The 13140-nt window shown below is 57.3% G+C and overlaps 2 protein-coding genes across 2 annotated transcripts; both read right to left on the bottom strand.

Moving 5' to 3' along the window:
* Nucleotides 1-31: 31 nt before the first annotated feature.
* On the bottom strand, nt 32-1870 carry CELA1 (chymotrypsin-like elastase family, member 1). Its single transcript, XM_010568538.1, has 8 exons — nt 1831-1870; nt 1650-1732; nt 1448-1548; nt 1066-1191; nt 839-975; nt 405-550; nt 102-314; nt 32-49 (listed from the first exon to the last, which is right to left on the bottom strand). Exons 1-8 carry the CDS (start codon nt 1868-1870, stop codon nt 32-34), a joined length of 864 nt encoding a protein of 287 aa, XP_010566840.1.
* Nucleotides 1871-3896: 2026 nt separating this feature from the next.
* Nucleotides 3897-10688, bottom strand: GALNT6 (polypeptide N-acetylgalactosaminyltransferase 6). The gene is made up of 10 exons (XM_010568505.1): nt 10201-10688; nt 9163-9335; nt 8021-8170; nt 7690-7924; nt 6235-6352; nt 5920-6120; nt 5313-5444; nt 4437-4538; nt 4178-4330; nt 3897-4010 (listed from the first exon to the last, which is right to left on the bottom strand). Exons 1-10 carry the CDS (start codon nt 10686-10688, stop codon nt 3897-3899), a joined length of 1866 nt encoding a protein of 621 aa, XP_010566807.1.
* Between the last annotated feature and the right edge of the window lie 2452 nt (nt 10689-13140).

Raw genomic sequence — 13140 nt, 5'->3', positions numbered from 1 at the left:
TGTGGGGACCGGGCTCTTCTCCTGCCACCCCTCAGTTCTGGGCCATCACCTGGAAGGAGAAGAAAGGCAACGGTTGAGCCGAGCAGGGATACAGCCGGTGCATCAGTGCAATGATAGTGCCAGGTCTCAGCCCCCCAGCTGCCTGAGCCCTGCCGTGGCCTTACATTCCTCATCCAGGAGATGTAGGCAGAGACGCGGGTGAAGACGGTGGGTTTGTACTTGGTGTTGCAGTCGTATTTGTAGATGAAGCTGGTGACGCCGTGGACCTGGTACTGCCCGTTCACCTCGCAGTTGAGGGGACCACCCGAATCACCCTGCCGGACCAATGAACCCAGGTGAGATGGTAGGAAATGGGATGCCGGTGGGATGACGGGAGGGGGAAAAGCGGGATGCCGGGGTCATACCTTGCAGCCGGAGTGTACGCCGTCACCGCCGGCACAGACCATGGTGGTCTTGACGGAGGAGCCCCAGTAGGAACTGCTGGAGCAGATCTGGTAGTCCACCACGGGCAGGTACGCCTGCAGCAGGACGCTGGAGAGCTGCCCGTTGTCTGCACGCAACCGAGTCCCGGTTAACGCCACGCCGGCAAAGACCTGCGAGACACCGCAAACCCCCCGCCCCTTGCCAAAGCAGAGCCCACAGCAGCCACCGAGCCCCTTTTCCCGCATAAAATCCACCCCCAAACCTTGGCACGATCCCACCCGACGTTGGGCAACCCCCAGCAAAGCCCTGCGTGATGCCTCCTGGGACCTCAAAGGGCTTAAAAATATCATTCAGCCCCCCAGGTTTCCCATATTTTTGGGGTGATTTGGAGCTGGGATGACCCATCAGCACTCACTGCTGGTGCGACCCCAGCCCGTGATGTAGCAGGGGTAGTTGTTGCGCAGGATGGATCCCTCCGCGGGCAGGACCGCCAGCTGCACGTAGCTGTTCAGGGTGGCATAACTGGACAGGCGGAGCAGGGCGATGTCGTAGCTGGCGAGAGGAGGGAGAGGATGTTGCAAGGACCCCCCCACGTCAATTCCAGCGATGGTCCCCCCAAATCCCCCTCCCCACGTGCGTTACCCCCCGGCGACGTTGTTGCTATTCCAATAGGGATGGATGATGATCTTGCTCACGCTGAAGACCTGCTCGCTGCCGTCGCTCCTGTAGAGGTTGTGATCGCCGGCCACGACACGGAAGTTCCGGTTACTGTCGGGAAGGCGAAAAAACACAGGATCAGTCCATAAATCATTATTATTTTAACTGTAAGCTAGTATGGAAAGGTTCAGTGCAAGGAGAAGATGCTCCCAGAGATGGTCCATGTAAGCTCTTAATGGAGGACCAGCAAAGACCTTAAAGGACCGTTGCTCTCCAGGTTGGGGCAGCCAAAATTTCCCCTTGGAAAGGTTTTTGGTGGAAAACAGCTTTTCCATGAAAAAAAGGTGGGCTCCCCGCACCCACTCACCTATCCACGCAATGGGCTGCTGTCATCACCCAGTTTCTCTGGATGAGGGACCCTCCGCAGGTGTGATGCCAGTTGCCATTGGAGTAGAACTGGAGGGAGATCTGGAGGCGGGGAGGATGCGAAACATGGGGGGTCTCACCATATGGTCCCGGTGGGTTGAGACCCCCATGGGATTTACCGGCTGACCCCGGGAAGGACCCACCTGGGAGGGCCAGGAGTGCGCGCGTGCCTCGGTCCCACCGACTACCCGTTGCACCTCATCGAGATCCTGCTCGGAGCAGCGTCCTGTGGGAGAGAGGATTGAGGTGGAGGGGGAAGCGAATCATAACGGGGGGGGGTCGTCATCAGCTAACGAGGCTGGCGATTTCCCATGAAAGACACACCGCAGAGGGCGAGGGCGGCGAGGAGGACGAGCTGCAGCATCATCCTGGACCACGGCAGCTCTTCGGCTGTGGTGGGGGCTGCACCCCCAGTGGCTTTAAACGGGACGGAGGAGGAGGGACTGGAAGAAAACCAGGTGACATGGGCCTATGGAGCAGCCTTGGTCCCTCTTCCAAAACACACATGGCCCCGAAGGCCAGGGCCAAAAAACCCTGGGTGCACCCCAAGTCTCCCTCGGCTTTGCACAGGCAGCCCAAATCCCCGAGGAGACAATGACCTGCTTTTGCATCTTCCTCTTCTGCACACCTCAGGCAACGTTGTCACGAGTTTCTGCCGGTCTCAGTCCCTGAGGATGCCCCAGCTGTGGTCCTCGTATCACATTTATTCATGCGATGCCTCCAAGAGTTTTATCCAACACACGAACGGCACCCGCATCGCTGCCGGGATGGGGAAACTGAGGCAAATGCAGGTCAAGACCTTCACCCACTCCAGAAAAACCCCACCCCACCCAGGACAGCCAGCACCAGAGCCAGGACCGGCCATGACCTCCATGGGGCATTATTTTGAGGTTAAATGAAACACCAATGTAGTTTATAAGAAAAACCTGATTTCTGGCCAAAACAGTTTCATTTTTTACCCCTTTAAAAAGAAATTGAGGCTGTTCTGAGCGGGGTCAACCTGTGGCATTGAGGTTTTTGCTCCACTGATGGAGCAGTCGCTGGAAAACAGCAGTTGTGATAACGGTGATTATCAGTTCACCCAGCTTAAAAAAAAAAAAAAAAAAAAAAAAGGAAAGGAAAGGAAAAAAAAGCACCTGCTGCATTTCTGCTCTTATCTCTAAGGAAAACATAAGATTTTATGGTGAAAATGGTCTCCAAATAATCACTTATTTGTTTTATCAGCACAGAAGGGAACACAGCAAGGGATGGCAGTGAAGCCTCCACCTGGCACAGGACAACCCAACCCAAATTTGAACCACCCCAAATGTGATGCCTCATTGCAAAAGTGGCTTTAAACCCACTTTTGGGCTGCAAAAGGGAGTTTCCAGGGCAAGAAGAGAGGGGAAAATTAAATCAGAGGAGGGGTGGGAGCTCGGAGGAAGCTGGAGACAGGATGTCTGTAAAATAAATCATCTCTTTATTTGAGGTCATGTATCCAAAGACAGGTTTTCCCACCCCCACACCACTTCCAGGAGGGGTATCCCCCCCACCCCCCCTAAATGAAATGCCAACGAAAGTGGCAGCTACAGTAGTTGGGCTTGAAGAAAACCAGGGGAAGGAGGAGATCTCGCACCCAGGTGCTGGTGAGAGCCTCTCCGGGAGGATGCAGCGGTGCGTTCGAGCTGTGCCATCCGGAGAAAAAACTCTCCTCCAGATCAGCACCAGGATGAGCAGAATCGCACCCAGGAATCATCATCATATAATAATAATAATAATAAAATAATAAAAAAAAAAAATCTAACTTCCCCCCCCCAAATCAAGCCTGATATCTAAGGCAGACAGCCCAACTTCTCCCACCCTGGCAGCAGCGATACACAATGCTTGCAGGGCCATGGTGGGCGAGGGCCAGATCCTGGCAGCCCCCTGGCAGTACTGGGAGCTGGGGGGGATTCCATTACCCACACAGGGCCACGACAAACCACAATCCACCCTCCCACTGGATGAGCCATGGCCGGTCACCATCCTCCTCCTCGCTGGCAGGAGTTTCCCACCCTGCTTTCACGTGCAGGGCGGCGTGGCCGTGTTTTTCAATGCCCGATACGAATTTCTGAGTCTCTGGCTGGAGCCGGGGAGGGAAAGGATGAGCAGCAGCTGGGTACCAAAGAGCATCCTCAGGCATCACTACGACCGCCGCGTTTTGGGCTCTGTGGGGTACCGCTGGCCAAGCTCGGCTCCCTGGGCTTTCCCCGCTCCAAAGGCACGGGACTTAGTTCAAGGCAACCGTGAAATGCAGCATATTTAAGGCTTTCGCTTCTTAAATTAAAAAAAAAAGGGGAAGTTTTTTTTGGATTCTGGTTTCCTGAGCGCGGCTGGGGACGGCCGGGGGCTTGGGCCACTCTGCTTTCTGCCTAGGTGAAGGACCAGAGCTGGTGGGGGTCCGTCGGGTCACAGGGAACCATCGCTGGGTGCTTCCCTCGTGCCGTCAAACACGTACTGGAGGCTGGGTTTTTAATCAGCCGGTCCTGCCAAAAGATAAAGACGGCATCAGCTCAGCGATGCCGGTGGGATGAAGAAAGGATGCGACCAGGGGGAAGCGGCAGAGAAGCATCGCCATGACGGAGGAGGGGGGGGACGGGACGATGCCACCATCCCCTTGGGTGATTCCCGGGATGGAGACGCATCTTCTCACCTGCGCCAGGTCCCACTCCTCGTTAGCCGGCACCCGCCCGGGTTTCCCTCGGTACTGGCAGTCACCCAGCTCGGCCGATCCTGATCCCGCTCGCAGGCAGAGCTCCTTCCCGATATTGTGCCGCAGCTCCTGCTGGCTCGTGTACTCAAAATACTGGGTGGGGGGGCAAGAGCAGAGAGGAGACATGATGCTACTGCACCCCGAGAAAGTAACCCCCAGGGGAAAGCGCGGGGGGGGGGGGGGGTTGATGGGTGCCCACCTGGTTGCCCCCCATCCCGTGGCAGGGGTACATGATGAGCGGTTTCCCACCGTGGTTGTTCTCACCGACGTCCAGGCAGCTCTTGGTGCCCTCATTTTTTATCTGTGGTGGAGGGGGGGGGAAAAGGGGCAGGGGGGTGAGCTGGGCTCTAACGTCCCGGGGTAGGGATCTGCCTTGGATTTGGGCTTTGTGGGGCACTTAATTATCACTGTACAAACATGAACCCGGTACTAGGTGCCATGTCTGGGTCCCTTGTCCTTTCCAGGACGTGAGGAATGCCCGCGCCAATGCCTCCATCCCGCCATGAGAGCTGCCAGGGACGAGGTTTTGGGAAACAAAGGTAAATTAAAACCGGGACGGCAGCCAGCACCCAGCCCTCGTCCTGGTTGTCGCTGCATCCGACGGCTGCTTTCACATTGCCCCGGCTGAGGAAGGTTGGACTTAGACCCCCAACAACCGGCTTGGAGGAAAGGGGCTTTTTTTGGCAGCTCCATCCTCGGGGATGGAGCCGACGCTCCGCATCCTGCCCGTCCCCAGCTCGGTTTTTCAAGTCCGCCCTGTGCATGTCAATGCTGGCACGGTGCTCACGGAAGCTTTCAGCTCTTTCACCCGATTTAACCCAACGCCACATCCCCACCGGTCCCCCACCCCGTAACTCGCCCCAAACCAACTCTGCCGGATTCCAGCTCTTTCACCATCAGTCAGAGCCTGAACCAGCCCCACCAGCCAGTGATGGACACGGCTGCACCAAAACCCTCCAGCACGCTGGTTTAGATGCAAAAACCCCAAACCCAGCCTTTTGGGGACTTCACTGCCGTAGTTATTTCTAGCCAAGGACTGAGCCCAGCAGGATGCTCCAGGCATGCCCATACTCACCGCTCCGTAAAAAGTTGGAGTCAGGTCAGGGACAAACATCTCTGGATAGATGGTCTGGAGGTACCAGGTGAAGTTCTTGCAGTGGAGCTGTTCCCTCAGCTTGCGCCGGTCTGTAATGTCACCATACGTCTTCTATCGACAAAGTCACGTGAGAAAATTAAACTAACCTCCGAAGCCAGCAAGGAAAAAAAACAAAAAAACCCCTCCCGAGCTGGGGCTCAGAGCTGAGGGGTCCTCCCAGCTTTGTCATCATCTGCCACGGTGTGCCCAGGACCCAGACTGGTGGTGGGGTCTTGCAAGACATCCCCAGCCCCCAGCAGGTACCCTCAGGCTGGGGCCACTCACCGAGGGGGCTGGGACATTTTGGCATAACAGCACAACGTTTTGGTGTTGTAAAAAAAATTTTAACAATTGATGTTTTTCTACTAGAACGCATTATGGTCAAAAAGAAAAAAATAAAAAATAGCTTTTTGGCTATATCTTTCCGCCTGCATTTGCTTTCCCAGCTGCAGGCTGAGCCCACCTCCTCCCTCTGCTCAGGCCCGAGCTCCCAGCAGGATCAGTCCCCAACCCGGGAGAACCAGAAGCCCGCCGGCATGCCCGGTACCTCTCTGGCCATCTGGGCAGCTTGCTGGTTCCTCCTGTAGAAGATCTCCTTGTAGTCATCCATCCAGACCTCAGCCAGGCGGACCAGGTTCCTGGAGATGACCTGGGTGCCCTTGGGGAAGGTGTGGGGGCTCTTGGAACGGAAAACGTGACCCACGACGGAGCAAGGGATGATCTCGACTTGACCCCCACACTGCCAGACCTACAGGGAGGCAACGCCTGAGACGTGTGGGGGGTCCAACCCCCCCCCGCCGTGCCCCCCAACGAGAAGCATCCCTGAAGATACCCTTTGAAGATGGCACCGACCCATCCTTACCCTGAAGGACATTTCCACGTTCTCGCCCCCCCAGATCTCCATCTGGTCGTCGTAGGAGCCGATGTGCTCGAAGTAGGACCTGGAGATGGCAAAGAGGCCACCGGCAAAGGTTGGGGACCTAAGGGGAGGGAGAAGGGGGGGCAAAATAGGGTTAAAATAAAAACAGAAAAGCAGAAGTCTGAGTTTTGGGGACATCAGGGCCCTCACGGCGACTGTGAGCACTTTGCAGCTGTGTCCCCCCCATCTCCCTACCCCATCCAGCTGTGCCCCAGATGTGGTGGCTTTGGTGGAGGGGCTGGACCCAGCTGCCAGGAGGGGACGGAAGTGGCGGTGGCAGCGTGACACCGAGGGGCCTCGCCGCCAGCTCTCAACTCAAAGCAAAAGGGGGATATTGTTACCGAAAACCTGTCGCCGAAAAGAAGGGGGGAGATTAGAGCGCAGCGGCCGGCGCCCCATTCACTCCTCCGGCTTCTCTAATCTTTTCCATCTGATCTTTAGAAGAGGCTGGAACAGAAACTTGCTTTTATTCAGGAAAAATAAAAAAAAAAATAAAAAAAGGATTCGCTGAGCTGCTGCTTTCCTGCCGAGCGGAGATGAGACAACGCCGGGAGCCAAACCGCCGGGTCACGGTAAAAGGGACCTTTATTGGGACAGGGACATCTCCTGGGTGACCTCTGCACAAAGCCAGCCCTGCCGCCAGCCAGGGGACGGGACGTGGATGGGGCCAGGCAGGGTGTCTGGTATCTCCCGGTGGGAGCACCCAGCTTATCGTGGGGCACCAACAGAGAGGTGCAGTGGGAAAAACCATTCAGTGTTTCTCAGCATGCTAAATAAGGGGATAAAAATTGGGGTTTTGGTGCAGTCCTGCTGTTGTGCCAGCACAGGTGCCCACCCTGTGCCCAGGTAGCTGGGTATCCAAGAGCAAGAAGGTACAAGACAGTGATTAAACCCTTAATGAGAGACTTTGCAGGAGCAGAGAGATGGCTGGAGGCATTTCAAAGGTGTTTTTGCAAAGGGTCCTTTATGGCTCCACATTCACCAAATCCCAAGGGAGATTTCTCCTTTGCCAGCCCCACGGCTCTGATCATGTCTGAGCATCCTCTCCCAGGCACAAACCACTTGAGATCCCTCAAGACAAGCATCCCATGGGGGAAACTCTGCTGGGAAGGGACAGCATCACCTACTTGGAGGGATCAAAACCGACAGGGAAAATGCCAATTTGTTGGAAAAAGGAGCAAAAACAACTGGAGGAAGGGGCAATTTCCTCGCACAGGGCACCCAGCTCTTTGCCACCCCTGTCTGTCCCTCCCTAAGCACCCTGTAGCAGCTGCGCACATTCAACCGGTTCTTTTTGCAGCCTTTGGGTCCGGACACGGTGTTCCCAAGGCTCATCCAACCTTTGCTACCACCACACCTGCTCCGGAGTGGATAAAAATCCCCCCCGTGATGACTTACTTGATGGGGAAGGTCTCATCCTTCCTCCGCTGCCTCTCCCGGGGTGGGACGACCTCCCAGCCAAAAGTCAGGCTCCAGTCGAAGTTGCCCCGGCTGTGCTGTTTGCCGTTCTGAACGGGCTTGGAGAACTCGAAAGTGTTGAGATCGATGGTGGCGATGTCGGGGCTTACGACCGCTGTGGGCTCTTCGGCGATGCGGGATAAGAGGGGCTCCAGCCAGCCGTGGAAACATTCACCTGGGACACAGGGAAGGGTTGGCCACTGAGTGGAGATAACTTCACCCCCCCTCGCCCCAGCAACCTGGAGACCCCCAGGAGGTGGTGGGTACTCACAGTGGGCATCCAGGAAGGTCAGGACCTCCCCGCTGGCCACGCTGGCCCCCAGCAGCCGTGCCGTGATCAGCCCTTTACGCTCCTCTTGCCGCACGACTCGCACGATCTGGAGCTGCTCCACGTAGCGATCCAGCTCATCCTTCAGGTACTCTGAGGTGGGGCAAAAAGAGCCATCAGATCTGTCGGAGCGGGGGAGATGCCAGTCCCTGCATCCCACCAGCCCACCCTGCTGCCCCATCCCATCCCATGCCATGCCATGCCATGCCATCCCATCCTCTCGCAGGAGCTGCTGCTCAGACCCTGCACCAGCATTCAGATCTGGGGACACACAGAATCTCCTTTCCTCCAAATCCCAGAGTGTTTTTGGCTAAAGAAAGGGAGTTTTGCAAAGGAGCCGGCCACCCGCCTCGTCTAATCCCCCACTAGAGAGGGATTAGGGAAACGATGGGGTGAGAAGGTCTCATGCCCTGCGGTTGAAATGTCACTGGGACGGAGCGGACGAGCTGTCATCGAGGGAAGGGACAGCGGACAAGGTGTCACCAAAGGAAACTGGGATTTCTCTCCCTCTTTGGCAGATGCAGCCAAGTCAAAACCCGAGCAAGAGCTGGGATGTCCTGAGACCCATCCTGGGAAGGGATGCCAAATCCAACCCTGTCCCCGCTGCAGTGGGAGCCAAGCTCACGGGCAATAAAACCCTGCACCACCCTGAGGTTTCTGCTCCTTGGGAGCCCATGCAGACGCCGGAGGCGGAAAGGAAGCATTTATCTCTGGGGCGAGCGCAAAGTCCGCTCCTCCCCAGTGCCCCAGCACTGAACCACATCGTTAATTTATTCTGGGTGTAGCTAATGAGGTTTGCAGCCTGGCGGGCGAGCCGGCTGACAGATGAGGTGTTTGCAGGACGTGGGAGGAACGCCCAGTTTTTCTCCAGGGCTGGGTTAACAGCAATGCCTGAGAAGGGAAAAAAAATCCCTGTGGGTGCTCCTGGGTGGATGGGAAACAAAGTGGAAGAGCTGTCGGATGCATCCCAGGCTGCTTGGAGACTTGGCATGAGCCGCTTCTCCTTCGAGTGGCTCACAGCCGCTGCTCCCAGGGATGGAGAGATGCTTGGCATCCCCCTGCATCCCACCGCGGCTCCCACTCACCATCCGTGCTGGCATCATCCACCAAGATGATTTCCTTCAGGAGGAGGGCCGGCGAGGCGTGCAGGACGCTGTACACCGTCCGCAGCAGCGTCGACCAAGCTTCGTTATGGAAGACGATGACGACGCTGGTGGTGGGCAAGGGGGGGCACCGCTTGAATTTCTGGTCGATGCACCTCCGAGAGAGAAAAGCAGCGGTCTAAGAAAGATGGGGTGGGGGGGCAAGACAGAAACAAAACACCCCTTGTCCCCCCCCGCCGAAACTCCACAGCAGGAGAGCAGCTCCTGGCCCCGGTGGCTCTCAGCTCATCGCCGCTTGGATTTCAATTGATTTCTACCTCTCCCCCCATCGCCGGTCGAGTGAATCACATTCCTGCTGCCTGCCGGGCCCCGGTGTCCCCCCCATTGTCACTGCTACACCTGCTAAGCACGGATAATCGCCTGCTGGTATGGGGGGGGGGGGCAGTTTCCACACCAGGGCTGGGTTTCTACCTCCTATTCAAGCCTTTTTTCCACCCCAAAATCCCCCCCCCCAAGCCTTCCCCAGCCCAGCCCCTTGAGCAGGCAGGGGTTGGGGGGGGGGCTATGCTTTAATCCGGCAGCCCATGGCCAGAGGGCAAGCGAGGAAATCTCTTGAGTTTATGCCTCTTCCTTCGCCTCCCCCTCCCAACCCAGCGGGGTCTGAGGCTGTTCCACTCGGCTAAGAAAAGAAAAAGTCCGATTACTGGAGCCGGCTGAAATGAAAGAGGGAGGGGAGGGAAAGGGGGGGAGATGCTGAAGCCACCCGGCCGCGAGCAGGTACATGGACACACAAAGAGCCTCCGCTGGCTTTTGCCCATTGCCGTTAAAAACCAACCCCAAGGGGACAAAAATTAGAGGGAAAAAAAAAATTTAAAAAAATGTATTTTTTCAGCCCTCCCTCCGTTCGATCCCGTTGGTGACAGCCCGTCCCCAGTCTGCTTTTATTTCCCCTTAAACTTGCCCACCCCGACCCCCCGGGAGCAAACGGACCCACGGGGCTCTTTGGGTGACGGCTCTTACTCCGGCGGGCGGCTGTCAGGTCCCAGCGCTCGCTGGAGGGAGATGCGGTCGCTGGCGAAGGCGTTGAAGCAATGCTTCTCGTAACCTTGCTCCTTCTCCTTCGTCTCCTCCGGCGTCCATTGATCCTTCTTGAAGGCTTTGCCGTCGGCTCCGGGGCTGGCGGGGTCTTGGGGGGGTCTCTCCATCAGCGGCCGAAGCTCCGCCGCTGTGTAGACGCCGGGCAGGCAGGAGCGAGCGCCAGGCAGTGGTTCCTCTTGCCGAACCGGAGCTCCGATCTGCAGCTTCGGCATCGAGTCTCGGATGTTGTTGACCGCCCCCAGCATCAGGTCGAGGACTTGGTCCTTCCCCTGGACGATGTTCTTCAACCAGGGTTCCTCGCTCGGGTCCTTGTTCCCCACATCCTTCTGCAGGATGAAGAGGAAGATGACGAAGACGGCGCCTGCCAAAGCCACCTTCAAGGGGCTGTAGCGTCTCCGAAAGAGCCTCATTTTGTTTTTTTCCCCTCCGCCCCGTGCGGTTTCTGGAGGGTCCTCCCTGCGGTGATGGGTGTTTCAGGGACGCGGGGTCTCAGGGTGCTTCATGATCTGCTCTGCTCCGGTAACCTGGGGAGGAGGAGAAGCAGCCGCAGGTTAACTCACAGACTGGATGTACTTCGGCTGCAACCCCTTGATATTAATATGTATTCATCTATAATTAATATTCCATTAATAACATTCACTCCCTGCAAGGGGGCAAGGGAGACCTGTAAAATCCCCCCATGGCTCTTCCAGGCGTAAATCTGTGCTAAAAAGAAAACACCAGGAAAAAGTGAGGTTTGAAAAATGCTGCGAGGTGTGCTGGATCCGGCCACCACGAGTGCGGGACTTTCCCAGCAGTTTCTCTCGTGACCGAGCCAGCAGCTGCAGCATCCCCCCCGCATCCTCCCCGTGCACGCCAGGAGCAGCGTAACAAAGCTAAAATAAAGCCTCAAAATTTGCCGAAATATTTTTGGTCGCGTAGAAAGAACTTTTCCCCAGGGTATTTTTCCTGCCTGCAGCATCGCTGGGAAGGAAAACATGTGCAAGACCCCGCGGCGCTTCAGTTTCGGCTAAATTGGAGCAGCAGATTTGGTGTCCGGTGCCCTGTCCGGCGCAGCGGCCACCGAGAACTCAGCACCGGCTGCAAACCCTCTGCCGGGACCCGGCAAAAACTGAACTTTCCCACCGCGAGCAAACCTCCCGCGGCTGCTCTTTGTGAGCCGCTGCCGCCGGAGCATGGACAAGCTCTGCGGGAGCCATTCACCGGCATCTCCTCCTCCTCCTCTTCGGAGTCCCCCTCCCTCTTTTATTTCTTTTTTTTCCTTTTCTTTTTATTGCCTTGGAAATGGTGCAGCCCTGGAGCTGAGAAGGGCACCTGCCAGCAACTTCAAGGGCGAGGAAGCTTCGGCTTGTAAAGGAGGAGGGACGAGGCGGTCCCCGGGGTCACCGCTTTCAGCGCCGTGGGGATCAAAGCCGGCGGCCGGACCACGCTTCACTGCCAAGGCCACCCGTTCCCGAGTCACGGCGGGACCGGGCGGCACTGGTTCCACAGGGGGGGTGGTAAAAAAAAAAGCAGAATTAAGGAAAAAAAATAAATCCACCTCAATTTCTGCTTGTGTCTGAGCAAAGATGCTCCCACCCCGCTTGTGTCCCTGAACCCCGACGCTTTCGTTGCACAGCGCGAGCCGCTGCCATGCAAGGAGGCAAGTGGCGAAGAGCAACTCACTTTGGGGAGCAAAACCCTGTTTTCACTATCTCCGCATCTGTCCGAGAGTCTCCTTCCTGCCACGTTGCTGCGACCACATTAACGAAGCGCGCTCATTAGCCGTGCGATGCTAATAAACCCCGGGGCGACACTTGGGCACAGATTTGTGCACAACAGCAGCACTGCAGCTCTCGAGGGAACTCCAACCCCAACTCCCTTTCCCAATCCCTTCCCCAAAAGGGACCAAAAAGCAAAGTAACCCCCCGCCCCAAATCCTCCCCAAAAAGCGCTGGCATGGCTTTTGCAACGAGCTGCGGCCCAAGCTGCTGGCATGCTTGCACTCGCCACTACCAGCCCTGCAAAGCCACAGGTTGACACTGCCCCATCCCATCCAGCCCATCCCGAAAAATCTCCTGGCAGGATGGGGCTCGCCCCACACCCAGGAAAACTAATGCCAAAATTATCCGGTGGATCCCATTGGGTTCCTAAGAAAGGGAAAAGGGGCTTGGTGGAAATTTGGTGGTAGCCGGAGCATCCTCCGTGGTGTGGGAAGGAGGAATTGTGGGGAGAGGTGGAAATCGAGAGGCACTGCCCCAGCAGAGGAGGAAAAAGGGGGAAATAAATAAAATAAAAGCAAATCAACACTGACACCGTGAGCAAACAGGGCGGCCGTGGTCGACGTGGCCACACGCTCCACGTGGCAGCGAGCCGGCAGCCACGATTACGACCTCGGAAGCGGTGAGGATTGCAAAAAAAGCCAACAGCGGGAAACGGGGTGCAATCCGGCAGCACCCTGCTACCCTGCTGCCGGTTGGGCCGGGGGAAAAGCCCGGTTCCTTACCGGTTCTGCCAGCGGGGTTTGGGTCCTCTCACCCGAGCATCGTGGTACGGCTCCGGTTTTAGGAACCGGTGATTCTGGGGGGGTTCGAAGGGAAGGTGGGGGGTCCCACCGGGGTCTCACCCCCTAGCCACTGGCCTCGCCCTGGCTGGGATGAGCCCTTGGGGTCCCGGTTGTGGTGGGCTGGGACCCCCCGGAGACGGGCTGGGTGGCGGGGGGGGATGCCCCGTGGGGGTGAAAGGGGCCGGATCCTGCCCACCGCGGTACAGGGAGCCACACAGCCCCAGGGGGGCTCCATCCCGGGACCCCAGGCCCTTCCCCCGAGGCTCGGGACTCCGCACCGGGACCCCCCCCCCCCCCCCCCCCTTCCCCCCGGGGCC

The sequence above is a fragment of the Haliaeetus leucocephalus genome, unplaced genomic scaffold (assembly GCF_000737465.1).
Source record: "Haliaeetus leucocephalus isolate CR32 unplaced genomic scaffold, Haliaeetus_leucocephalus-4.0 Scaffold246, whole genome shotgun sequence".
NCBI lineage: Eukaryota > Metazoa > Chordata > Aves > Accipitriformes > Accipitridae > Haliaeetus > Haliaeetus leucocephalus.
Note: the sequence above shows the minus strand (reverse complement) of the source record. Positions and strands in the feature narration are given on the sequence as shown.